This window comes from Rana temporaria, chromosome 1 (genome assembly GCF_905171775.1).
Source record: "Rana temporaria chromosome 1, aRanTem1.1, whole genome shotgun sequence".
Classification (NCBI taxonomy): domain Eukaryota; kingdom Metazoa; phylum Chordata; class Amphibia; order Anura; family Ranidae; genus Rana; species Rana temporaria.
The window spans coordinates 17185005-17212261 of NC_053489.1; the positions used below are offsets into that span (position 1 = coordinate 17185005).

The 27257-nt window shown below is 46.9% G+C and overlaps 1 protein-coding gene across 1 annotated transcript; it reads right to left on the bottom strand.

Moving 5' to 3' along the window:
• On the bottom strand, positions 1 to 27257 carry LOC120924781. The gene is made up of 4 exons (XM_040335825.1): positions 26884 to 27257; positions 16487 to 16801; positions 3503 to 3794; positions 1 to 712 (listed from the first exon to the last, which is right to left on the bottom strand). The coding sequence occupies exons 1-4, from the start codon at positions 27255 to 27257 to the stop codon at positions 644 to 646; spliced, it is 1050 nt and encodes a 349-aa protein (XP_040191759.1). The 3' UTR covers positions 1 to 643.

A 27257-nucleotide genomic window follows, 5' to 3' on the forward strand; every position in this document is an offset into this window, starting at 1 on the left:
TGTTATTAACCTTCCCTCTCCACCCCCAAAATATGGTCACTACAAGAAACATGGCATGTCAGTGTAAGCCTTCTATTTTATTTGTTTAATAAGATTTTATTGAGAATAATATATAACAGACATATGAAAACAAAACCAAACCAGGCTCAACATATCGAAATTAAGGTGAGTAATCAGTTTTCTTGAAGCGGCGAATACAACAATTTTAGACTTTTCGAGAATAAAGCGGCAAGAACATATATCAACTATATAACAGAATTTTGAGTAGAAAGTTACCATAATAAAAGAATAACTTCAAAAACATAGAGAACTAAATGTAGTACGTTTGTGTGGATCAGAGTACCAGTATTATGCTGAGCCTACAACCATAAAAAAAGACCTATGGTACGCGGTCCCTAATGATCCGACTCAATGGTCGTAGGTGACCCGATAGACCTAAAAACTAGCAACTACTTCCAGATACGTGGAGCAGAGAGAGACAGCTTATAAGGTCCTCATGTTCTGGTATAGGACCCCAGAGGTTATCCATAAATATGATCCCTCTATATCCCAGAAATGCTGGAGATGCTTACGAGATATAGGAACGCACTACCATATCTTCTGGAAATGCCAGTTAATTCTGCCATTTTGGTCCTCGGTCCAATCAGTGCTCCAGTCTGTGTTGGCGATGGACTTCCCAAAAGACCTGGCCCATTACCAGTCCCTGGAATATCTAAACATGCCAAAAAATTGATGTCATATATACTCTTAGCCGCCAAGAGAGTAATACCTACCCATTGGTTATCCCCAACCCCCCCACACAGGCCCAATTGATCTTGGCTATAGCACAGGTGCGTAGAATGGAACATATGACATCAGTGATTCACGACTCTATGCCTCAATTCTCAAAGATACAGAATCCTTGGGACAATTCCTCTTTCAATCCTGAATCACTATCCTGAACTGCTATCAAATGTCCCCTAGGCAACTAGTCCCTTCATGTTCGAATGATTTGCCTGAATACTATTATTACTATATACTCTATTATTATATATATATATATATATGTGTTGTCAAGATCCATGGTGCACCTTCCCCTTTTTTTTTCTTTCTTTTTCTTCTGATTACGATATCACTACTACTAAAGCCCTGTACACACGATGGTTTGTCTGATGAAAACGGACCGATGCCGGTTTTTCATCGACAAACCGATCATGTGTGGGCCCCATATTTTTTTTTTACCATTGAGGTAAAAAAAATTTAACCTGTTTTAAAAATTTCCTATGGATAAAAAACGGATAGAAAAAAAACGATCGTCTGTGGGGAATTCCATCGGAGAAAAATCCACGCATGCTCAGAATCAAGTCGACGCATGCTCGGAAGCATTGAACTTTTGAAAAATTTTCTCAGCACGTCGTAGTGTTTTACGTCACTGCGTTGTACACGATCAGATTTTTGACCGATGGTGTGTAGGCAAGACTGATAAAAGTCAGCTTCCTCGGATATCCGACGAAAAAATCCATCGGATTAGATTCCATCAGATATCCGATCGTGTGTACAGGGCATAAGAGATGCTTCTCTTTTTCTTTATAAGATGATAATGATACTTTTCTGTATTGTGTTTGCTTTTTCTTGTTTTGTTGGAAAAATTTCAACAAACATACAATTACAAAAGAAAACTAGCGACTACTTATGCCTCGTACACACAACCATTTCTCATGACAAGAAAGTTGCAATTTTTTAGATTGGTCATGAAAACCGGTCGTGTGTATGCTCCATAGCAGTTTTCTCGACAAAAAAACTGCCCGCAAAAAAATTAGAACCTGCTCCATTTCTTCTCGTCGTTTTTCCCATTGTTCTTTTTCTCCTTGCGAAAACTGCTCGTGTGTCTGCTTTTCCGAGGGGGAAAAAATGTGCATGCTCAGAAGCAAGTTATGAGACGGGAGCACTCGTTCTGGTAAAACTAGCGTTTGTAATGGAGATAGTACATTCATCACGCTGTAACAGACTGAAAAGCACGAAAACTGAAAACCGTCTCTCACCAAACTTTTACTAACACAAGGATCAGCAAAAGCAGCCCAAAGGGTGGAGCCATTTGAATGGAACTTCCCCTTTATAGTGCCGTCGTACGTGTTGTACATCACTGCGCTACGCTCAAGCTTTTTTTTTTCATGAACATGTGTATGCAAGGCAGGCTTGAGAGAAATCACGACAAATCACGTTGCGAAAAACTTAGTTTTTTTGCATGACAGGAAAAACGTGTGTGTGTACGTGACATTATGGTCAAAATCTCAGGGTAGGGCAATTATACTCCAATATAAAAAATAAAAAAGGAGGGACAGCAAAAACCCATTAGGGGGATATCAGGAAGAAGTGAGAGCAGACAGAAGAAGAAAAGGGAGCAAACTAAACTAGGAAATTGTGAGAGGACAATAAGTGACCAACCGGCAGGAATCTGGTAGTACTAGGTAAGTGGTGTATGAATCATCACATCAAGGGCCTTCAATTTTATTTAATACATTTTAGCCAAAATATCCTTTCATCCTGCTAGTCACTTCTTCCTACTTGTTGGCAGTGGCAAAGATCTGACGTTTTTTTTTTACCCTCTGCAGAGCTGCTACCCCTTGTGAGCATGCTCCCGGTGTCTACTGCTTATCCTCTTCTCTAACCAACTTGTGTAGTGGCTTTGACCTCTACCCTTCACCCTTACAGGCATTACACCTGTAAGGGGCCTGATGGTCCCCAGGGCCCCTTACAGGCCAGGCCAGCCCCCTCCCATTTTTTTTCATTACACCTGTAAGGGGCCTGATGGTCCCCAGGGCTCCCCGCTTATTATCTCACGTCCGGGGAGAAGAGAATACACTTGTTTTTTTTCATCAGCACCACCCTCCCCCCCAGGTCTCTGCTCCAGGGGGGCCCTGCCTAAAGCTGCCTAAAGGGCCCCAAAATTTGTGATGGCTGCCATGTTGCCATTACTTGTGTACATGCTCCAGGTGTCTAAAGGTTCTTATCTCTCTGAATGGCCCTGGTGGTTGGCAGGACCTCTGCCCTACTGTGAATAGTAATGACCGGAGGAGCCACTGTCAATCAAATACCCCTGCCCACCCTGCCAAACATTGCTGTTGGTGAAGTAGAAAAATGGGAGCGTAACAGGAGTGAGAAAATATGTAGGATTAACAGTGGCTCCTCCTATCCCATAACCCAGCCCTCACCACTGTAATTGGCAGCCACTCTCAGAAGTCTTCGGCAGTCTCTACCACCAGTCCTCCAAGCAACAGGAGAAGAGGGGCCAATTATTCACATGGTTATAGATAAAAGCCCCAAAAATTTTACATTGGATTTTCTAGATGCAAAATGGGGAAAAATCATTAGTGATGGTGCCAGGTGTGTTTTCATTTGTTTGACTGGCTTTGCATTTACATACACTTTAACTTTCACAGACCGCCATGTCTTTGTAAAATGTATATTGTTGTCTCTGTTGACCTAGAATAGTATTACAAATATACAAGTCGTTTCCACTGACCTGTGTGTATCTGTACAGTCCGAGGATTTCGGCGATTGGGATTGTAGTGGATGAATATTGATCTCCAATAACACCGGCCAGCTTGCCATGTCCTTTACATGAATAATTAGGAACTGTCCCATTTGGTCCAGATAAGATCTGCAGAACACTCTGTACACCCTTCTTGGGTTCCAGCCATGAGTCATATAGATGGAAGCCGAGAGTGATATTGGGTAAGATGTCTGGATCCTGGTTGATATTATCAATTGCGTAGAGGAAAGCTAGGAGGTTCACGTAATACCGAATAGATGAGCTATAAAAAGACACCCCCCCCCCAAAAGCAGTAAGTTAACAATTTGTATATTTATTTAAAATATTTTTCAAATATTCATACATGTGATCAGCTTAAAGTGTTACTAAACCCACAACAGTAAAATCAGTCTGTATACTGTATGCAGTAAAGCATGCTTGTTATACGCACTGTGACACCTAAGGGGTTAATCCTCCACATTGTGTAAAAAGGCTGCTTGATCCTGTCTTTTCTGATCCTCCCTTTTTTTTGGGGGAGGGTACATGTGATCAGCACAGGGCCAATCAGCACTGTCCAGACAGAAAGCCAGGGGCCATGCAGCCTCATATGACAGTCAGAGGAGGATTAAAACGCCTCTGACAAGCTTTAAAGAGGAAGTAAACCCTAAAAAAAAAAAAAAGGATGAAAATTTCAATAAAAACAATGTGATCAGTCCTCATTGCTGAGCTCCTCCATCCCTCTTATTCATTTTGTTGCTCGTCGTCATTGAAATCTTTCTAATTCAACAACATCTTTCCTGAGGACTGGTGACCAAAACTGAACTGTATATTGTCTTCTTTGAAAGAGTAATTTGATAGATGGATATAATGTTATCTGTGTGTTATATATGTAATATATATATTTATACACACGGTATGTAGATAATATCTATGTATGACTATGTGTGCACAGGAGGGATCAGAGATTATGAATAAATCTACCAAATACATAATGAAATGTCATAGAAATGGCCACCACAAAGTAAACAACAACCAGATGAAGGAAAGTGCTCAATGGACTGGATGTTTGTATGAGGAGTCACACGAGTCAATATTAACATGAAGAAAGACAAATGTTTATTCCTAAATAAGCAAAAATGATAATGGTTAAAACAATGAAATACATTGAAATAAAAATGGAAAGAGTCAATAATATCACACAGGTTCCTATGGGCGTTAAGGGGTTACCATCCTTCAGATTACTAGCCGATGAGGCATGGAGAGGCGCCAATGTCCATGCTGTGCAGATGGAAGCCTGGTCTGAGAAGGGGGGAGGAAGGATGACCGATGGACCAAGGAACGCAGGCGTGAGTTGGAGGTGTGCCTGCCAGTTGCTGCAGAGTGGTGTGGGGCGTCTGGAAAAGGAGACTGAAGAATCTTGCCTCTCTCTATGGAGAACTGTGGCTGCCAGCCACTCGAGCAAACCGGGAAGCAAAGCAAAGCCGAGGAGTCGACCCTCCTGGATGATGCCACTGCAGGGTGCCAACGGGAAGGAGGAAGGTGGAAGCCTGTAACCAGCGTGAGACGCAGGCTCGTCTGTTGCCGTCACGTGTTTCGTGCGCAGAAGCTTTGTCAACATCCATGACAAACAACATTCATGCGAAACGCGTCATCATGGAACAGACGATCCTGCATTCCACCCTGGTTACGGGCTTCCACCTACCTCCTTCCCATTGACACCGTGCAGTCGCCTCATACAGGCACATCGACTCCTAGGCCTTGCTTGGCTTACCGGTTGGCTCGAGTGGCTGGCAGCCACAGTTCTACAGCCTCCTTTCCCAGGCGCCCCACACCACTCTGTAGCGACTGGCAGTCACACCTTCAACTCACGCCTGCGTTCCTCAGTCCCTCAGTCGTTGGCTCTTTCCTTTTTTTTTCAAAGTGTTTCATTGTTTAACCATTATAATTTTTTCTCATTGAGGAATAAACATTTGTCTTTCTTCATGTCAACATTGACTCTTGTGACTCTCCTTCATACAAACATCCAGTCCATTAAGAACTGTCCATCTGGTTGTTGTTCTGTTTATGTCATACTTTCCATATGTTATGATGGCACTGTGCCCATCAAATGCTGCCACTGTGTCCCATCAAATGCTGACACTGTGCCCCATCAAAAGCTGCCACTGTGCCCCATCAAATGCTGCCACTGTGCCCCATCAAATAGAGAAGAAGGGAACTGCCACTCCAGGTGAGTGCACTATGCAATCAATGTCCTCTCAGAAGCGTGGGTGCAGGCAATGCATAAAGCAAAACTTAGAGAAAAAGATTGGACGCTGCTGCTCATGACTAAGCACTGACATTACAGTGCGAAACGCGTCAGATATACACCCCGCTGTCTGCTGTGATTTGTAGTGCTGTTTTCTTTTATTATTAAAGGCAACCTTTTTAAGGATTTTTTGGAAGTGCGGCTGTCCAATCTTTTTCTCTAAGTTGTGCCCCATCAAATGTTGCCACTGTGACCCCCCTCCTGCTCGCCTTCTGTCCAGCAATTACCCTGTCTCGGTGGTGGGTCAGGCAGCGGGTGACAACGGCGAGCTGTGGGACCTTTCAGCGGGTCAGACAGCGGCTCCTTTGTCCTCGGTGCGTCTCCTCCTCCTGATAGGCATCCAATCGCAGCGCCTGTCCTTTCAGCCAATCAGGTCATGGGTAACAGACCTGCGCATCTGATTGGCGGAGAGGCGATCAGTGTTAGGAAGGTGAATATTCATTCACAACTTCTTCATAACTGCAATTACAGATCCGGAAGGACGTTACATTATTCTACTTTGTACTATCATAAATGTCCAATATACCTTGGTGGCCATCTACGCCCCGAACCAACGCCAGATGCACTTCCTCAAAAGGACTCTGCATACAGCGATAAAAGTCCAACAATGCCACCTGCTGATACGTGGAGACTTCAATTTAGTCCCAGATAACGCCATGGACTCGCTCGTGGCCTCCAAAAGACATGTGTGTGGAGAGCGTTGTCACAGGAGTGAACGTGAGTATAACCTATCTATCGCAGCGCCACAACACCAACTCACAAATTGATCTCTTTGTAGCTGATAAATGTATCTCAACAATTCACAACCACCACCTGGTCAGATCATGCCCCTGTCAGCATCACCATACAGTAGCTGCTAAATCATCTCAACCTAATTTCTACCTATGGAGGGTTAACCTTCTCCACACTCCCTGCTATTCTGCCCTCCCCCACACACAACAAATTGAGGAATTCTTCTCAATTAACTATGAATCAGTATCTGACCCGCTGGTGGTATGGAACTCCCATAAGGCATTATACGAGGTGTATTTCATCCAAATGTGAGCTAGAGCAAAGAAAAAGAGGACACAGAGGTTAGATGAACATACAGCTGACATAGCAACCTCTGAGGTTTTATTCAGTTTAGGCCAATACATATTCTTCTACCTATTTTTGGTAAAAAAAAATCGCAATAAGCGTTTATCGATTGGTTTGCGCAAAATTTATAGCGTTTACAAAATAGGGGTAGTTTTTATTGCATCTTTATTATATTTGTTTTTACTACTAATGGCGGCGATGAGCGTTTTTTTTTCGTGACTGCGACATTATGGCGGACACATCAGACAATTTTGACACATTTTTGAGACCATTGTCATTTTCACAGCAAAAAGTGCTATACAAATGCACTGATTACTGTGAAAATTACATTCGCAGTTTAGGAGTTAACCACTAGGAGGCACTGTAGGGGTTAAGTGTGACCTCATATGTGTTTCTAACTGTAGGGGGGCGGGGCTGGACGTGTGACGTTGTCTTTCCCTATATCAGGGAACAGACGATCAATGACACTGGCACAACGAAGAACAGGGAAGGTGTGTTTACACTCACCTCTCCCCGTTCTTCAGCTCTGGTGAGCGATTCGCAGGACACCTGTGGCGATCGGGTCGCGATCACGGAGCTTCGGACCGGGTCGCGAGCGCGCTGCCACGGCTGGGCTTAAGGAATCACGTACAGATACGTGATTGTGCCCAGCCGTGCCATTCTGCCAACGTATATCGGCGTGAAGGGGTCCTTAAGTTGTTAAATCACTTCAAACTATACTATCCAAACTTATATGGCAAGGTAAAAGATCTAGATGCGCTCATGTAAAACTAATTAAGAACCTTCAAGCGGGAGGCACTGGTTACATAGACTTTCCGGATTACTACGCCTCTATACTCACACAAACAAGAGAATGGTTTCTATCTTCTCCCTCCACCTTATGGGGGGAAAATGGAAGCTTTTTACTATCCCAGGTGGATATTTGTCTACATGGCTTTACTCTATTACACTTGGAGCAAAAATCCCTCCTTGTGTCTTCCCAACAATTTTAGAAACACTCAAAACCTGGAACCGGTTTACAAAAAGTAGCTCATCACACTCTCTCAAATCCACTCTCCTAATTCCTCTAGAAGCACTGCGTAATTTAATTCACTCAACATCCTTTGCAATGTGGAAAGCCAAAAGAATAACATATATACCATATATACTCGAGTATAAGCCGACCGGAATATAAGCCGAGGCACCTAATTTTATCACAAAAAAATGGGAAAACGTATTGACTCGGGTATAAGCCTAGGGTGTCCATCTGCATGCCTCACTGTATACATGTGCATGCCTCACTGTGTCCATGCCTTATTGTGTCCATGCCTTATTGTGTCCATGCCTCACTGTGTCCCATGCCTCACTGTGCCAATGCCTCACTGTGCCCATGCCTCAATTGTGCCCTTGACTAAACTGACGTTTAAACATGGGAGTCTATGGAAGGGATGCCCGGTTTTGAAAAAACGGTGCTCCCCAGCTGTAGGGTCCCCCAGACCACAAACTTGCACACTTATAGAGGAGAAATGGGGGCTACATGTGTGCCAAGTATTGACTCGTATCGGGTCCCGAAAATCACTGGAGAAATTACTGCTTAACATGAAAGTCTATGAAAGGGGTGCCCGGCTTTGAAAAAAACGGTGCTCCCCGGCCGTAGGTCCCCTGGACAATAAACTTTGCACACTTGTAGAGGAAGAGTGGAGCTACATGTGTGCCAAGATTGGGGTTCAGGGGACCTACAGCCGGCTGGTACCGGGTCCCCAAATTCCGGGAGATCGGGCACAAAAAGGTGACTCGAGTATAAGCCGTGCTGAAAAATGTGCTGAAAAACTCGGCTTATACTCGAGTATATACAGTAACTGACCTGCTCAGTAAGGAAACAATCTAATCATATCCCACCTTACAAAAAGAATTTCAGTTACCAAACTCAGACCTTTTCCTTAACATCCGCACCCTACACTGCATAGCCAAACTTCCTACATGGGCCCTGCACAATCCCACAATCGGCTTGGATCTTCTTTACAACCCCCCACACCGCACCAAAAGGGAATTTCACTTTTTTTATAATCTCCTTCAACAAAAGAATATCTTTATCAAGACAACCCTATTACTTAGATGGGAATTGGATCTGGGATGTACCATACCGTAGATCAATGGGCTAAAGCTTGCAACTCCACATACAAAACCACCTGTTGTTCCACCCTTTGGGAGCTGCTATCAATCCAACTGACACAACGTTGGTACCTTACCCTGATAGACTGTCCAAATATGACACTAAACTAGACGATACATGCTGGAGGATGTGTGGACAGAGGGGAGATATGCTCCATATATTTTGGAAATGCCCCAAACAAACTCATTATTGGAAATCTATCTTCCACCTACTCTGAAATTACCCAAACACAATTTCCACTGAGGCCTTTACTGGCACTATTGTCCCTCGACATGGAAAACTAACCAAAACCATATAGACATACCATTACTCATAAATTACTGTCAGCGAAACTCAACATTACCAGAAATTGGAAAAAAATCTGACCCACCCACACTGGGAGATGTGTGTGAAACACAACCCATGTACACTTCATCTATAAAAAAACACTATCATTAACTAGCATTATGAAACAAAAAACAAGGATCACACCTATAGATTGTGGTGACCATGGATAAACTGGGTTAGCTCCCCAGGAATTGTCAAGGCTCTTGGATCCTAACCTCACTATCTGGGAACTCTATTGTTCTTGTTCATTGCTTTTAAGTTTAATGTTTGAATTACCGTATATACTCGAGTATAAGCCAAGTTTTTCAGCCCTTTTTTTAGGGCTGAAAATATCCCCCTCTGCTTATACTAGAGTCAGTACCTGAATTCTTGCCAGGTGTCCATTTTAAAAGACACGGCTTCCTCTTGGTGTTCCGTTCCGTGATAGGCATTTGACACTGTGTTCCGCCTATCATGGAGGTCCTCTCATCCTCGGACAGTTTCCCAGCAGACACTGTGTTCAGTGTTTTGCCAATCGCGGACGTCCTCTTGTTTGAGAATGAAGGAATGTCTGTGATTGGCAGAACACTGAACACAGTGTCTGCTGGGAAACGGAGTCCGAGGATGAGCGGACCTCCATGATAGGCGGAACACAGTGTCAAATGCCTATCACGGAATGGAACACCAAGAGGAAGCCGTGACTTTTAACTGCTTGCAGAGCCAGGTTGGCTCTGCTGGGCGATATCATGTAGATCTACGTTATCTCACCGTTCAGCCAATAGGGGTGTGCGCGCGACGCCGGAGGCGTACGCCCCCCCGCTCGCCCCTGATGCCGACGCGCGTGCCCGGTGGGCATGATCACCACCGGGCACCCGCGATCGCTCGTTACACGAGCGAGAACCGGGAGCTCTGTGTGTAACACACAGCTCCAGGTCCTGTCAGGGGAGAAAGTACTTATCGTCTGTTCAAACAATGTATGAACAGCGAACAGTCAGTCCCACACTCAGTTAGAACACACCCAGGGAACATAATTAACCAATAAAAATCGCTGATCACCGCCATTACTAGTAAAAAAAATAATAATAAAAATGCCATAAAACTAGCCCCTATTTTGTAAGCGCTATAACTTTTGCGCAAACCAATCATTAAACGCTATTGTGATTTTTTTTTTACAAAAAATATGTAGAGAATACGTATCGGCCTAAACTGAGGGAAAAAAATTATATCTTTTTGGGGGATATTTTTATAGCAAAAAGTAAAAAATCGCAGAGGTGATAAAATACCACCAAAAGAAATCTCTATTTGTGGGGAAAAAAAGGACGCCAATTTTGTTGGGAGCCACGTCGCATGACCCGCGCAATTGTCAGTTAAAGTGACACAGTGCCGAATCGCAAAAAGGGGCCCGGTCATTGACCAGCAATATGGCCTGGGGCTTAAGTGGTTAAAAAATGGACGCCTGTCAAGATTGCAGGTACTCCAACAGTGAAGTATGGCACAGTGAGACTGCAATGGCACAGAGAGGTATGGCACAATGAGACTGCAATGGTCACAGTGTGGGTATGGCACAGTGAGACTGCAATGGGCACAGTGAGGTATGGCACAGGGAGACTTTATTTGGGCACAGTGAGGTATGGCACAGTGATACTGCATTGGGCACAGTGAGGTATGGCACAATGAGACTGCAATGGGCACAGTGAGGTATGGCACAGGAAGACTGCAATGGGCACAGTGAGGTATGGCACAGGGAGATTGCAATGGGCATGGTGAGGTATGGCAAAGTAAGGTTGCAATGGGCACAGTGAGGTATAGCACAGTGAGGTTGTTTAAGGTATACATTTATACCAGGGATGAGCCGAACACCCCCCCCACGTTCGGTTTCGCACCAGAACCTTCGAACGGACCCGACCAGTTGCGCGGACATTTAGATCCCCATTGAAGTCTATGGGACTCAAACGTTCAAATTTAAAAGTGCTCATGTTAAAGCCTAATATGCAAGTTATTGTCGGAAAACGGGTTTGAGAACCCGGGTCTTGCCCCAGGGAACATGTATCAATGGAAAAAATGTTTTAAAAACGGTCATTTTTTCTGGAGCAGTGATTTTAATGATGCTTAAAGTGAAAAAAAAAAAAATGAAAAATGTATTTAAATATCGTACCTGCTGGGTGTCTATAGTATGCCTGTGAAGTGGCACGTGTTTAGAACTGTCCCTGCATAAAATTAGATTATTATAAGAAAAAAGTAATTTAAAACTGATTGCGGCTTTAATGTAATGTCTGGTCCCTGCAATAAGGATGAAAATCATTGAGAAAAATAGCACAGACACAGACAGTACACACACCACATAGCTTTAGGTGCACACTGTACAGAGGACACAGACAGTACACCACGTGAGAATACTGCAGCTAGCACAATCACCTGCCTGCCTGTCAGTAAATTAGGAAGAGCGGATCTAGCTAAACTATACAGTGTATAAATATATGTACAACACCTGGGATGTATATATATCCTCTACACACTGTAACTTTAACCGACTAGCCTGCCTGCCTGCTCTATCTACCTACTAAAAATTACACTCTCTATCTCTCTGTCTTCTCTCTCTTAACCACCACAACACACTACACAAGGCCGGCCTGCAGGCGGCTTTTTATAGTGTGGGGCGTGTACTAAACCCCCTGAGCCATAATTGGCCAAAGCCACCCTGGCTTTGGCCAATTATGGCTCTCCGTTTTTTGCAAGCTGTGATTGGCCAAGCATTCGGGTCATAGTGCATGCTTGGCAATCATCAGCCCAGCAATGCACTGCGATGCCGTAGTGAATTTTGGGCCGTGAAACGCCACTCAAATTTGGCACGAACGGCCCAAAACGTTTGTAATTCGGCGAACGTTCGAACATACGATGTTGGAGTCGAACATGAGTTCGACTTGAATATGAAGCTCATCCCTAATTATAACAGTATTGCACCCACCGGGGTGTCCGGGATTGGAGTCAACCCTTCTGCCTCTATCCTATACCGAAAACCTAATAAATGGCATGACAAAATATTATCCATCTTGATGTCACTATACTACCTCATATACAGGTATACATAGATGGTATATGATACAATCTAACATTGCTCGACAGATACTGTAATTTGTTTAACTGTTTATCTGTATGTTTACTTATCTACTTATTCTTGACATATATCATACATTTCAATAAAATTCTATTGAACAAAAAAAAGTGACTGTAGAGGAAGTAAAGCAGCTCATTACAACTTGTGTTAGGAACTGTTCTAAGACTGTTGCCATAGGAAAAAAAATGCTCCTGGACTGCCGCACTCTGATAGGCGATTTATTTGAAACAAAATGAACAAAGGATAAAATCCAAAGCTGTATAACATCCAAAAGTTCATGCAACACTGCAATCAATGGTAGAAAGTGGACATAGGGGACACAAAAGCTAACATGTTTCACATCATGGATAGATGCTTAGTCATAGCTGGGTTGTGTGAGGATCTGAAAGGATTTAAATAGAAAACTTTGAATGCATTCAAACCAATTAAAGCTGGTCTGCACAGCATTAGAGAATTAGATACCTGATTGAAACTGACACAACCCATGGTTAGAACAGCATCTGCACAATCAAAAACAATCAAAAACAAAAACACACATGTGTATGTGACATTCTAACCTAAAACACATTTTATGATATAGACTTTATGGCCCGGATTCAGATACAATTGCGTATCTATCGGCGGGCGTAACGTATCTCAGATACGTTACGCCGCCGTAACTTAGGGCGCAAGTTCCGTATTCAGAAAGAACTTGCGCCCTAAGTTAAGGCGGCGTAGCGTATGTGGTCCGGCGTAAGCCCGCGGAATTCAAATTCTCCATGCAGTGGGCGTGTTGTATGGTAATGAAGGCTGACCCCACGTAAATTACGTTTTTGGCTAACGGCGCATGCGCCGTCCGTGACGTATCCCAGTGCGCTTGCTCCAAATCAACCCACAAAAAGTCAATGCTTTCGACGTGAACGTAAATTACGCAAATTTTACTCTGGCCCGACGTCAATACTTAACATAGGATACGCCTCATATAGCAGGGGTAACTTTACGCTGGAAAAAGCCTAACGTAAATGACGTAAAAAAATGCGCCGGGCGGACATACATTTCTGAATCGGCGTATCTACCTAATTTGCATATTCTGTGCGTAAATCTACGGAAGCGCCACCTAGCGGCCAGCGTAAATATGCAGCCTAAGATACAACGGTGTAAGAGACTTACGCCGGTCGGATCTTAGGGAAATCTATGCGTAACTGATTCAACTAATCAGGCGCATAGATACGACCCCGCACACTCAGAATTACGACGGCGTATCCGGAGATACGCTGTCGTAACTCCTATCTGAATCCGGGCCAATAGGTGTATGTGAAAACATACAAAGAAATGCAATAAATGAATAAATACTGTATATATAAATATACTGCAAAGGTAAAGTGCTATTAAATAAATATAAATGAAAACCGATATGAATGATATCATGGTAATAAAATGTGGAGACCTTGGGGTAGATTCAGAAAGATCAGCGGATCTTTCTGCTGGCGTAACGTATGTCATTTACGTTACGCCGCCGCAAGTTTTTCAGGCAAGTGCTTTATTCACAAAGCACTTGCCTGTAAAGTTGAGGCGGCGTAGCGTAAATCACCCGGCGGAATTCAAATACGGCGGGTAGGGGGCGTGTATCATTTAAATGAAGCGCGTCCCCGTGCCGAACGAACTGCGCATCCGCCGGCCGCGACTGAATCCCAGTGCGCATGCTCCAAATGACGTCGGCAACTCGTCATGCTTTCGACGTGAACGTAAATGATGTCCAGCCCCATTCACAGGCGACTTACGCAAACGACTTAACTTTTTAAAATTTGACACAGGAACGATGGCCATACTTAACATAGGATACGCCTCATATAGCAGGGGTAACTATACGCCGGGAAAAGCCTAACGTAAACGTCGTAAATGTACTGCGTCGGCCGGGCGTACATTCGTGAATTCGCGTATCTAGCTGATTTACATATTCTAGGCGTAAATCAGCGTACACGCCCCTAGAGGCCAGCGTAAATATACAGTTAAGATCCGACGGTGTAAGAGACTTTTGTCGGTCGGATCTTAGTCAAATCTAGGCGTATCTGATTCTTTGAATCAGGCGCATAGATACGACCGGCCGGACTCAAAGATACGATGGCGTATCAGGAGATACGCCATCGTATCTTCTCTCTGAATCTACCCCTATGTGTGAATGTGGAGTTGTTCATAAATACGGTGCTGATCTGTGTTGGAAATAAAACATAACAACAATGAGTTGTTGATATGCAAGTGCGCAAAAACTGCAATAAATATATGAATATAAACGTGTATTTATATAGTTATAAAATATGGCTATGAAATACACATTTACACCACGTAGACACGTCCTTTAATATTTAACGTTCAGTGTTTAGGGCTCGACCCACATCACACTTGTCATTTTATTCCATATATTCCTTTGCTGTCCATAGATTTATGTTAATGACATTTTTCTTTATATTTCTTTTAGATACAATAAATTAGTTTATATGACAAGTGTTGTTGGTAATAATTATAACAACTTTAGTATATTAATTTATACAAATTTTAGCAACTTATTATATTATGTTTTTATGTTTTTGTTTATAAATAATTTCTCTTCATGCATACTCGTCATGCTTGTCGGGGTTTGCCCATCTTACATAATGGGCATGACTATATTATACAAACATTGAACATATTTGTCTGCACATACAGTAAATAAATAAACAAATATTTAATTTAATTTATTGCACTACATGGGTCCGATCTTAATTTTACATTTTATTTAATTTCATTTAATCTAATTTCATTTAATTTATTTCACTTAATGTTGGACCATGTTTTTATAACTATATAAATACACGTTTATATTCATATCTTTATTGCAGTTTTTGCGCACTTGCATATCAACAATTCATTGTTGTTATGTTTTATTTCCAACACAGATCAGTACCACATTCAACTCCACATTCACACATAGTCTCCACATTTTATTACCACAATATCATTCATATCGGTTTTCATTTATATTTATTTAATAGCACTTTACCTTTGCAGTATATTTATATATATTTATTCATTTATTGCATTTCTTTGTAGGTTTTCACATACACTTATAAAGTCTATATCATAAAATGTGTTTTAGGTTAGAATGTCACATACACATGTGTGTTTTTGTTTTTGATTGTGCAGATGCTGTCCTGACCATGGGTTGTGTCAGTTTCAATCAGGTATCTAATTCTCTAAGGCTGTGCAGACCAGCTTTAATTGGTTTAGATGCATTCAAAGTTTTCTATTTAAATCCTTTCAGATCCTCACACAACCCAGCTATGACTAAGCATCTATCCATGATGTGGAACATGTTAGCTTTTTTGTCCCCTATGTCCACTTTCTACCATTGATTGCAGTGTTGCATGAACTTTTGGATGTTATACAGCTTTGGATTTTATCCTTTGTTAATTTTGTTTCAAATAAATCACCTATCGGAATGCGGCAGTCCAGGAGCATGTCTTTCTTATTTTTTCCACGCATCAGCGCAGAGTCTGCACCTGTCAGCACTACAGGGCGGGAGCACAGCATAGGTCGCAGGGCTTGGAGCGGTACTCTTTTCCACTGTTGCCATAGGAGACAGCATTCCTACACATGCAGATGTGGTGTCTTGCTGTCTGCCTTTCCCTGCATGGCTGTCTACCTGTAGAAGTCTCGGAGACTGCCAATAAACATTGCAACCACCTAAGGGTGTCCTGGCCCTAAGACTCTCTCCCAAAAATCCATTCAAGAGAAATAAAATGTCTTTGCAATCAAGTGTCTGGCGCCCATGAATCTACCTTGCATTATACCCACTATGCCTTACAACCCACTCTACAAAGAAGTGAACTCCTGGCCCTGGAGGTTCTCATTAGTCTAAAGGAGGCCTGGGATCTTGCTACATATACATTCTTACAATATTTCCATCACATGTATTTCTTCTAATCATTGTGTAAAGTCCTCTCTGTTGTTCTTTGTCACCCCGATCACTTGTTTCCCCCTCTTCCTAGCAAGTAAGTTACATACCTGTATGTCTTTTCTTCAGGCAGTGCTAGATATTCGATTTTTGACCTCAGAGTGAGCACTCCTCCAATGATCAAATCTCCATCCTGAAAATATTCAAATTCATCAATGACATCAGGAAGCTTGAGGGAGCAGGCTGGACTTTCCATCCCCGATCTCCAGAGGGTCACACATTGCGGCATCAAACAGAACTGGAAGATGTAGATATATAATATGACCATAACTCGGCTCACTGGATTCTTCTTAGGTCTCCTTGTGACACCGAACTCTGCAGCATGTGTGTCACAAGGACGATACAAGGAGCTGGCTCCTCTCACCCTTCTTTTATACAGTTCAGTACCATACAGCTTCTATTGTTCTCAATATACTGACATCGTCTTCTATCTAATTTTAGTTGTTTTGCAGGTAGTTTTTTTTTCCAAGTGCTTAAGTATAGACCTCTAATATTATTCATTTTATTTTAACAACTCTAAACCAAGACACAGAATTTATTTAAAAGTAAACTCTATAATATAACAATGCACAATGTTGTTCTACAGTCATGGCCGAAATTGTTGACACCCCAGAAATTTTTCCAGAAAATCAAGTATTTCTCACAGAAAAGTATTGCAGTAACACATGTGTTGCTATACACATGTTTATTCCCTTTGTGTGTATTGGAACAAAACAAAAAAAGCACATTGGACATAATATCACACAAAGCTTCAAAAATGGGCTGGTCAAAATTCTTGGCACCCTTAACTTAAAATTTGGTTGCTCAACCTTTGAAAAAAAAAATGTGGAAATCAGTCGCTTCCTATAACCATCAATAAGCTTCTTATGCCGCGTACACACGATCATTTTTCGGGCTGTAAAAAATGACTTTTTTTTTTACTGTCATTAAAAACGATCGTGTGTGGGCTTCAGAGCATTTTTCGGGTTCTGAAAAATAGGCAATTTTTTTTCGAACATGCTCTAATTTTTAACGACGTTTTTAACGTTGTCGTTTTTTGGGTTGTAAAAAATGGTCGTGTGTGGGCTTTAACGACGTGAAAAATCCGCACATGTTAAGAAGCAAGTTATGAGACTGGATGGCTTGTTCTAGTAAAACTAGCGTTCATAATGGAGATAGCACATTCATCACGCTGTAACAGACAGAAAAGCGCAAATCGTCCTTTACTAACATGAAATCAGCAAAAGCAGCCCAAAGGGTGGCACCATCCAGGGACGATCCTAGGGTCACATGCGCCCGGGTACAGAAATATTTCTGCCGCCCCTACAAGGGTGTGGTCACCTTACTAACTCCTCCCCTTTACAAATGTTTCTATGGCAACGATTCAAACACAGAGATGCTCCCCTAGGGGGGGTTGAGTGAGAGAGGTCAGGCTGAGAGAGAGAGGTGGGGCTGAGACAGAGAGAGGTGGGGCTGAGACAGAGAGAGTTGGGGCTGAGACAGAGAGAGAGAGAGAGAGAGGAGGCTGGGAGAGAGGGATGAGGCTGAGAGAGAGAGGGATGAGGCTGAGAGAGAGAGAGATGAGGCTGAGAGAGAGAGAGAGAGGTGGGGCTGAGAGAGAGGTGGGGATAAGAGAGAGAGAAATTAGGCTGAGAGAGAGAGATGAGGCTGAGAGAGAGATGAGGCTGAGAGAGAGAGATGAGGCTGAGAGAGAGCGATAGAGAGAGAGATGAGGCTGAGAGAGAGAGATGAGGCTGGGACAGAGGGGGCTGAGAGAGGTGAGGCTGAGAGAGAGAGCGCGAGGTGAGGCTGAGAGAGAGCGAGGTGTGGCTGAGAGAGAGAGAGCGAGGTGAGGCTGAGAGAGAGAGAGAGAGCGAGGTGAGGCTGAGAGAGAGAGAGAGAGAGAAAGAGCTGAGGCTGAGAGAGAGAGATATGAGGTTGAGAGAGGTGAGGCTGAGAGAGAGGGTATTAAACAGAGAGGGGGCTGAGAGAGAGAGAGAGAGGGGTTCAGAGAGAGGTGTGGATGAGAGAGCGAAGGGCTCAGAGAGAGGGTAGTGGACAGAGAGAGGGGCTGAGTGTGGGGGCTGAGAGAGAGAGGTGGGGCTGAGAGAGAGGGTAATGGACAGAGAGGGGCTGAGAGAGAGAGGGGTTTAGAGAGAGGGTAGTGGACAGAGAGAGGGGCTGAGAGAGAGAGGGGCTGAGAGCGAGAGAGAGAGAGAGAGGTGGGGCTGAGAGCGAGAGAGAGGTGAGGCTGAGAGAGAGAGATATGAGGCTGAGAGAGAGGGTAGTGGACAGAGAGAGGGGTTCAGAGAGAGGTGTGTATGAGAGAGAGAGAGAGAGCTGGGGCTGAGAGAGAGAGAGTTGTGGATGAGAGAGAGGTGGGGCTAAGAGAGAGAGGGGCTCAGAGAGATGGTAGTGGACAGAGAGGGTGTGGTCACCTTACTAACTCCTCCCCTTTACAAATGTTTCTATGGCAACGATTCAAACACAGAGATGCTCCCCTAGGGGGGGTTGAGTGAGAGAGGTCAGGCTGAGAGAGAGAGAGGTGGGGCTGAGACAGAGAGAGGTGGGGCTGAGACAGAGAGTTGGGGCTGAGACAAAGAGAGAGAGAGAGGAGGCTGGGAGAGAGGGATGAGGCTGAGAGAGAGAGGGATGAGGCTGAGAGAGAGAGATGAGGCTGAGAGAGAGAGATGAGGCTGAGAGAGAGAGAGAGAGAGAGAGGTGTGGCTGAGAGAGAGGTGGGGCTAAGAGAGAGAGAGATGAGGCTGAGAGAGAGAGATGAGGCTGAGAGAGAGAGATGAGGCTGAGAGAGAGAGATGAGGCTGAGAGAGAGAGATAGAGAGAGAGAGAGATGAGGCTGAGAGGGAGAGATGAGGCTGGGATAGAGGGGGCTGAGAGAGGTGAGGCTGAGAGAGAGAGAGCGCGAGGTGAGGCTGAGAGAGAGCGAGGTGAGGCTGAGAGAGAGAGAGCGAGGTGAGGCTGAGAGAGAGAGAGAGAGAGAGAGAGAGAGAGAGAGAGAGAGGTGAGGCTGAGAGAGAGAGAGAGAGAGAGAGAGAGAGAGCTAAGGCTGAGAGAGAGAGAGAGATATGAGGTTGAGAGAGGTGAGGCTGAGAGAGAGGGTATTGAACAGAGAGGGGGCTGAGAGAGAGAGAGAGAGGGGTTCAGAGAGAGGTGTGGATGAGAGAGCAAAGGGCTCAGAGAGAGGGTAGTGGACAGAGATAGGGGCTGAGTGTGGGGGCTGAGAGAGAGAGGTGGGGCTGAGAGAGAGGGTAATGGACAGAGAGGGGCTGAGAGAGAGAGGGGTTTAGAGAGAGGGTAGTGGACAGAGAGAGGGGCTGAGAGAGAGAGGGGCTGAGAGCGAGAGAGAGAGAGAGATGTGGGGCTGAGAGCGAGAGAGAGGTGAGGCTGAGAGAGAGAGATATGAGGCTGAGAGAGAGGGTAGTGGACAGAGAGAGGGGTTCAGATAGAGGGGTTCAGAGAGAGAGAGAGAGAGCGAGGTGTGAATGAGAGAGAGAGAGAGCTGGGGCTGAGAGAGTTGTGGATGAGAGAGAGGTGGGGCTATGATAGAGAGGGGCTCAGAGAGATGGTAGTGGACAGAGAGAAGGGCTGAGAGAGAAGGGCTCAGAGAGGAGGCTGAGAGAGAGCGGTGAGGCTGAGAGATTGGGTAGTGGACAGAGAGGGGGCTGAAGAGGGGCTCAGAGAGAGGGTAGTGGACAGAGAGAGGGGCTGAGAGAGGGGTGGGGCTGAGAGAGAGAGGTGAGGCTGGGACAGAGGGGGCTGAGAAAGGTGAGGCTGAGAGAGAGAGAGAGAGAGAGAGAGAGAGAGAGAGAGAGAGAGAGAGAGAGAGGAGTTCAGAGAGAGGTGTGGATGAGAGAGAGGGTAGTGGACAGAGAGAGGGGCTGAGTGAGGGGGCTGAGAGAGAGAGGTGGGGCTGAGAGAGAGGGTAGTGGACAGAGGGGGGCTGCAAGAGAGAGGGGTTTAGAGAGAGGGTAGTGGACAGAGAGAGGGGCTGAGAGAGAGGGACTGAGAGGGAGAGAGAGAGAGAGAGAGAGAGAGAGAGAGAGAGAGAGAAGTGGGGCTGAGAGAGAGGTGAGGCTGAGAGAGAGGGGGAGATATAAGGCTGAGAGAGAGGGTAGTGGACAGAGAGAGGGGTTCAGAGAGAGGGCTGAGAGAGAGGTGTGGATGAGAGAGAGAAAGGTAGGGCTGAGAGAGAGAGAGGGCTGTGGATGAGAGAGAGGTGGGGCTGAGAGAGAGAGAGAGGGGCTCAGAGAGAGGGTAGTGGACAGAGAGAGGGGCTGAGAGAGAAGGGCTCAGAGAGGAGGCTGAGAGAGAGATAGCGAGAGAGAGAGAGGTGAGGCTGAGAGAAAGGGTAGTGGACAGAGAGGGGGCTGAAGAGGGGCTCAGAGAGAGGGTAGTGGACAGAGAGAGGGGCTGAGAGAGAGGTGGGGCTGAGAGAGAGAGAGAGGTGAGGCTAAGAGAGAGAGAGAGGGAGAGAGAGAGAAAGAGAGGTGAGGCTGAGAGAGAGAGAGAGAGGGGGGTGGGGCTGAGACAGAGAGAGGTGGGGCTAAGACAGAGAGAGGTGGGGCTGAAACAGAGAGAGAAAAAAGAGAGATAGAGGGATAAGGCTGAGAGAGAGAGGGAGAGAGAGAGGGATGAGGCTGAGAGAGAGGGGGATGGGGCTGAGAGAGAGAGGTGGGGCAGAGAGAGACTTATGTCCATTCCCCTTTATATTACCCCCTTCCCCTTTTCCTATACAAACTCAACTTAAACTCCTATAGAAACTCAGGACCAAATACATGCTAACATGTATTTGGTCCTGCCAATAAAGCTTATTTCAATTGAATTGAGAGAGGTGAGGCTGAGAGGGAGAAATTAGGCTGAGAGAGAGAGAGAGAGAGAGAGAGAGAGAGAGAGAGAGAGAGAGAGAGAGAGAGAGATGAGGCTGAGAGAGAGAGATGAGGCTGAGAGAGATGAGGCTGAGAGAGAGAGATAGAGAGAGAGAGAGAGATATGAGGTTTAGAGAGAGAGAGAAAGAGAGAGATGAGGCTGAGAGAGAGTGAGCAAGGTGAGGCTGAGAGAGAGAGAGTGAGGTGAGGCTGAGAGAGCGAGGTGAGGCTGAGAAAGAGAGAAAGCTGAGGCTGAGAGAGAGAGAGAGAGAGAGATGAGGTTGAGAGAGAGAGAGAGAGAGAGAGAGAGATGAGGTTGAGAGAGAGAGAGAGATGAGGTTGAGAGAGGTGAGGCTGAGAGAGAGGGTAGTGGACAGAGAGAGGGGTTAAGTGAGGGGGCTGAGAGAGAGAGAGAGGTGGGGCTGAGAGAGAGAGGGGCTGAGAGAGAGAGGGTAGTGGACAGAGAGAGGGGCTGAGAGAGACAGAGAGAGAGGTGGGGCTGAGAGAGAGAGGTGAGGCAGAGAGAGAGAGAGAGATATGAGGCTGAGAGAGAGGGTAGTGGACAGAGAGAGGGCTGAGAGAGAGAGAGAGAGAGAGGTGTGGATGAGAGAGAGAGAGAGAGATGAGGCTAAGAGAGAGAGAGAGAGAGAGAGAGATGAGGCTGGGGCAAAGAGGGCTGAGAGAGGTGAGGCTGAGAGAGAGAGAGAGTGAGGTGAGGCTGAGAGAGAGCAAGGTGAGGCTGAGAGAGAGAGAGAGATATGTGAGGCTGAGAGAGAGGTGAGGCTGAGAGAGAGAGATATGAGGTTGAGAGAGGTGAGGCTGAGAGAGAGGGTATTGGACAGAGAGGGGGCTGAGAGAGAAAGAGAGAGAGAGGGGTTCATAGAGAGGTGTGGATGAGAGAGAGGGGCTCAGAGAGAGGGTAGTGGACAGAGAGAGAGGCTGAGTGAGGGGGCTGAGAGAGAGAGGTGGGGCTGAGAGAAAGGGTAGTGGACAGAGAGGGGGCTGAGAGAGAGGGGGGCTCAGAGAGAGGGTAAGTAATGGACAGAGAGAGGGGCTGAGAGAGAGAGGGGCTGAGAGAGAGAGAGGTGGGGCTGAGAGAGAGAGAGAGAGAGGCGAGTCTGAGAGAGAGAGAGAGAGAGAGAGATGAGGCTGAGAGAGAGGGTAGTGGACAGAGAGATGAGTTCAGAGAGAGGGCTGAGAGAGAGAGTGGTGTGGATGAGAGAAAGAGAGAGGTGGGGCTGAGAGAGAGGGACGTGTGGATGAGAGAGAGAGAGGTGGGGCTGAGAGAGAGAGGGGGTGAGAGAGAGGGTAGTGGACAGAGAGAGGGGCTGAGTGAGGGGGCTGAGAGAGATAGGTGGGGCTGAGAGAGAGGGTAGTGGACAGAGAGGGGGCTGAGAGAGAGAGAGGGGCTCAGAGAGAGGGTAATGGACAGAGAGAGGGGCTGAGAGATAGAGAGGTGAGGCTAAGAGAGAGAGAGCGCAAGGTGAGGCTGAGAGAGAGCAAGGTGAGGCTGAGAGAGAGAGCGAGGTGAGGCTGAGAGAGAGAGAGCGAGGTGAGGCTGAGAGAGAGAGAGAGCGAGGTGAGGCTGAGAGAGAGAGAGAGCGAGGTGAGGCTGAGAGAGAGAGGTGAGGCTGAGAGAGAGAGAGAGATATGAGGTTGAAAGAGGTGAGGCTGAGAGAGAGGGTTTTGGACAGAGAGGGGGCTGAGAGAGAACGAGAGAGAGAGAGAGGGGTTCAGAGAGAGGTGTGGATGAGAGAGAGAGAGAGGGGGGCTCAGAGAGAGGGTGGTGGACAGAGAGAGGGGCTGAGTGAGGGGGCTGAGAGAGAGAGGTGGGGCTGAGAGGGAGGGTAATGGACAGAGAGGGGGCTGAGAGAGAGAGGGGCTCAGAGAGAGGGTAATGGAAAGAGAGAGGGGCTAAGAGAGAGAGAGGGGCTGAGAGAGAGAGAGAGAGAGAGAGGTGGGCTGAGAGAGAAAGGGGATGAGAGAGAGGGTAGTGGACAGAGAGAAGGGCTCAGAGAGGGGGCAGAGGGGGTCTGAGAGAGAGGTGGGGCTGAGAGAGAGAGGTGAGGCTGAGAGAAAGAGAGAGAGTGCACTGTGGGATGAAACTAACAGCTACACATACCTCGGCCTAGACATTACCCAATCAGGAAGCTTCAAGCAAGCCATAGAGGCACTAAAAGACAAGGCATGCAGAGCATACTATGCCATCAGGAGACGGCTGTACCACCTAAAACCACCGGTGAGAGTCTGGCTCAGAATATTTGATAGCGTCATCGCCCCAATTCTTCTTTATGGCAGTGAAGTTTGGGGTCCTGTCACCTACCCAGACCAATCCAAATGGGACCCCAGCCCAACAGAAATATTCCATCTGGAATTCTGCAAGCACCCCCTCCAAGTCCATCGGAGCACCTCCAACAGTGCTTGCCGGTCCAAGCTGGGCAGATTTCCCTTACTTCTCGCAGTACAGAAGAGGGCGCTATCATACTGAGACCACCTACAAAACAGCAGTCCCAACTCCTACCGCCATAAAGCCTTACTGGACAGCAAGAACCAGTCCAAGCTGTGTGGCCTGCAACAACTTATCAACACCTTGTCTACCCAAAACTCAACAATGTGGCCTGACAAAATCTCAAATAAAAAACATAATAAATAACTCCAAAGAAACACATGTTGGAGAATGGACATATGAAATAAACTCCAAAAAACTAATGATTTACCAGTCACTGCAGAGAGACTACAAACTGGCCCCGTACTTGGAGGTGCTACAAGACCCCAAAGACAGACAGACAATGAGCTGTACAGACTGAGTGCCCACAGCCTGGAAATGGAATTAGGACAGCACAGACAGACCTACAAGCCCAGGAAGAGTAGACTGCGCCAGCAATGTGTCAGGGGATGCCCACGCAGGCATCCGAGTACTGAGTACAGGTCAATGGGCTGCACTAATGGAAACAGGCACCAACATAGTGAAAAATATATATATGTTTATTAAGTTAAAGCACACGTGAAAAACAATCAATGGAAGCAAGCGTGACACAGCAACCAAAAACCACTAAGCAGGTAATGCAAGGGATAAGGCATAAGCAAGTCCGAGGTCCAAGCCAGGGGTCAAGGATAGGAGAGAGCAGCGAAGTCCAAAATACAAGCCGGGGTCAATAAGCGACAGGATCCAGGGCAGGGAGCGAAGCAGGAACAGATGGGCAACAGGTCAGGCAGGGAACAGGCTGACAAGCAAATACTGAAGCCCTGAACTCCAGTTTAGGGCGGGCTTAAATACCTGTGCAAATCTGTATTGAGCGACACCTGCTGGAGGCCACCAGAACTGCACCCCTGTTACTGAAGAGAACAGTGCCACCAGCAGGTGACCAGAGTCATGACACAGATCATGACAGTTCCCCCCCCCAAGGGGTGGCCTCTGGACACCCCATTCTGCCCTTGCCCTGGTAGTGCATGTGGATGCAGAAGAGTCCCAAATAGTCCTTCGGTCCCAGCCCTTTAACCCATTGGGAGACCAGCCCCCCGAGTCCGGAAACGGAACCTGCATCCTACCACCACCAGGGTCTGGAAGTTGGTATCTAGAGGTGGAAACAGGCCAGGCAGCGAATTTAGGGTCATTAGGCTGGGAAAGTGACACATCGAACTGAAAGTCAGGCACGTCAGGCTGGGAGCCCGTACCCAGGACGTCGGGACGGACAACAGGAACCAGGCCGCCAGACTGGGCCGCAGATGGTGGCAGATCAGCAGACGGTGGCAAATCAGGCTGGGCAGTAGACAGGAACCCCTCCGTCTGGGCAGCAGACAGGAACACCTCCGGCTGGGCAGCAGACAGGAACAACTCCGGCTGGGCAGAAGACAGGAACAACTCCGGCTGGGCAGAAGACAGGAACAACTCCGGCTGGGCAGAAGACAGGAACAACTCCGGCTGGGCAGAAGACAGGAACAACTCCGGCTGGGCAGAAGACAGGAACAACTCCGGCTGGGCAGAAGACAGGAACAACTCCGGCTGGGCAGAAGACAGGAACAACTCCGGCTGGGCAGAAGACAGGAACAACTCCGGCTGGGCAGAAGACAGGAACACCTCCGGCTGGGCAGCAGACAGGAACACCTCCGGCTGGGCAGCAGACAGGAACACCTCCGGCTGGGCAGCAGACAGGAACACCTCCGGCTGGGCAGCAGACAGGAACACCTCCGGCTGGGCAGCAGACAGGAACACCTCCGGCTGGGCAGCAGACAGGAACACCTCCGGCTGGGCAGCAGACAGGAACACCTCCGGCTGGGCAACAGACAGGAACACCTCCGGCTGGGCAGAAAATAGGAACACCTCCGGCTGGGCAGAAAACAGGAACACCTCCGGCTGGGCAGCAGACAGGAACAACTCCGGCTGGGCAGCAGACAGGAACACCTCCGGCTGGGCAGCAGACAGGAACACCTCCGGCTGGGCAGCAGACAGGAACACCTCCGGCTGGGCAGCAGACAGGAACACCTCCGGCTGGGCAGCAGACTGGAACACCTCCGGCTGGGCAGCAGACAGGAACACCTCCGGCTGGGCAACTGGCACGTCAGGCTGGGCAACTGGCACGTCAGGCTGGGCAACTGGCACAACAAACTGGGCAACTGGCACGTCAGGCTGGGCAACTGGCACGTCAGGCTGGGCAACTGCCACGTCAGGCTGGGCAACTGGCACAACAAACTTGGCAACTGGCACGTCAGGCTGGGCAACTGGCACGTCAGGCTGGGCAACTGGCACGTCAGGCTGGGCAACTGGCACAACAAACTTGGCAACTGGCACGTCAGGCTGGGCAACTGGCACGTCAGGCTGGGCAACTGGCACGTCAGGCTGGGCAACTGGCACGTCAGGCTGGGCAACTGGCACAACAGGCTGGGCAACTGGCACAACAGGCTGGGCAACTGGCACGTCAGGCTGGGCAACTGGCACGTCAGGCTGGGCAACTGGCACGTCAGGCTGGGCAACTGGCACATCAGGCTGGGCAACTGGCACATCAGGCTGGGCAACTGGCACGTCAGGCTGGGCAACTGGCACAACAGGCTGAACAGATGGCACTGGAACAAGCTGAACAGATGGCACTGGAACAGGCTGGGCAGGTGGCACTGGAACAGGCTGGGCAGGTGGCACTGGAACAGGCTGGGCAGGTGGCACTGGAACAGACTGAAGCAGGTTGGCTGAAGTGGATGCAGATTGGGTTAGTGGCAGGATCGAGTGGGTTGGAAAAAACGTTTTCTTCTTCTTCTTTGGTTTCACCACTGGGGGTTTGTATATGGGTATAGGGTTGGAGGTAATGGATACGGCTGGTAGGGGTGAAGAGGATTTTGGTGGAACAAACGGAGGCAGTTGAGAAGCAGCAGAAGGGTTAAAGGCAGGGTAAGTGCAGCAGGAGGAAACAGGGGACTGGTACTTTGTTGTTAGCAGGGTGTATTGTTCAGCAAAAGTGGGAATTGGGGGTAAAGAAAAAGACATCCCAGCAGGTTGGTAACTAGAAATGGATGGTTGGAAGCTGGCAGGGGCTGAGTACAACAAACTGGACCAGGCTTGTAATAATGGCTGTACAAAATCAGATTTGCACCTGGCTTGTCTGACCAGAGACTGCACAGAATTAATGCATGCTGCAAGCACCTGTTGAGGACAAGCTGAGTACTGCTCATAAAAGAAGGCTGAATCATCCTCCAACAGCCACACCAAAGACTCTACCTGAGCTGCACTAAAAGGAGGTGTGTAATCGTCACGCCCAGTAGCAGCATCAGACTGAGCCAACTCTGTGCAGATCCGAATCAATGGCTGCACATCATCAAACAAAACACTGCCATGATCAATAAAAACATGAGCCATACGGATACATTCCAACAACTGCTCACTAGTGTATTCACTTAATTCCTGATAGCAGAAATCTCTGTCATCTGTTGCCAAGAGTGACAGGTACACAATCTCTTCTAGATGCAT

Bases quoted from the DNA above. Each gene is read 5' to 3' on its own strand.
- LOC120924781 (XM_040335825.1), bottom strand. From the start codon at position 27,257: ATGCATCTAGAAGAGATTGTGTACCTGTCACTCTTGGCAACAGATGAC. The intron at 16,802-26,883 runs GTGCAAATCTGA...GTATAAAAGAAG, and splicing joins TCTCTGGTCAGACAAGCCAG to GGTGAGAGGAGCCAGCTCCT. The intron at 3,795-16,486 runs GTATGTAACTTA...GTCTTTTTATAG, and splicing joins CCTGAAGAAAAGACATACAG to CTCATCTATTCGGTATTACG.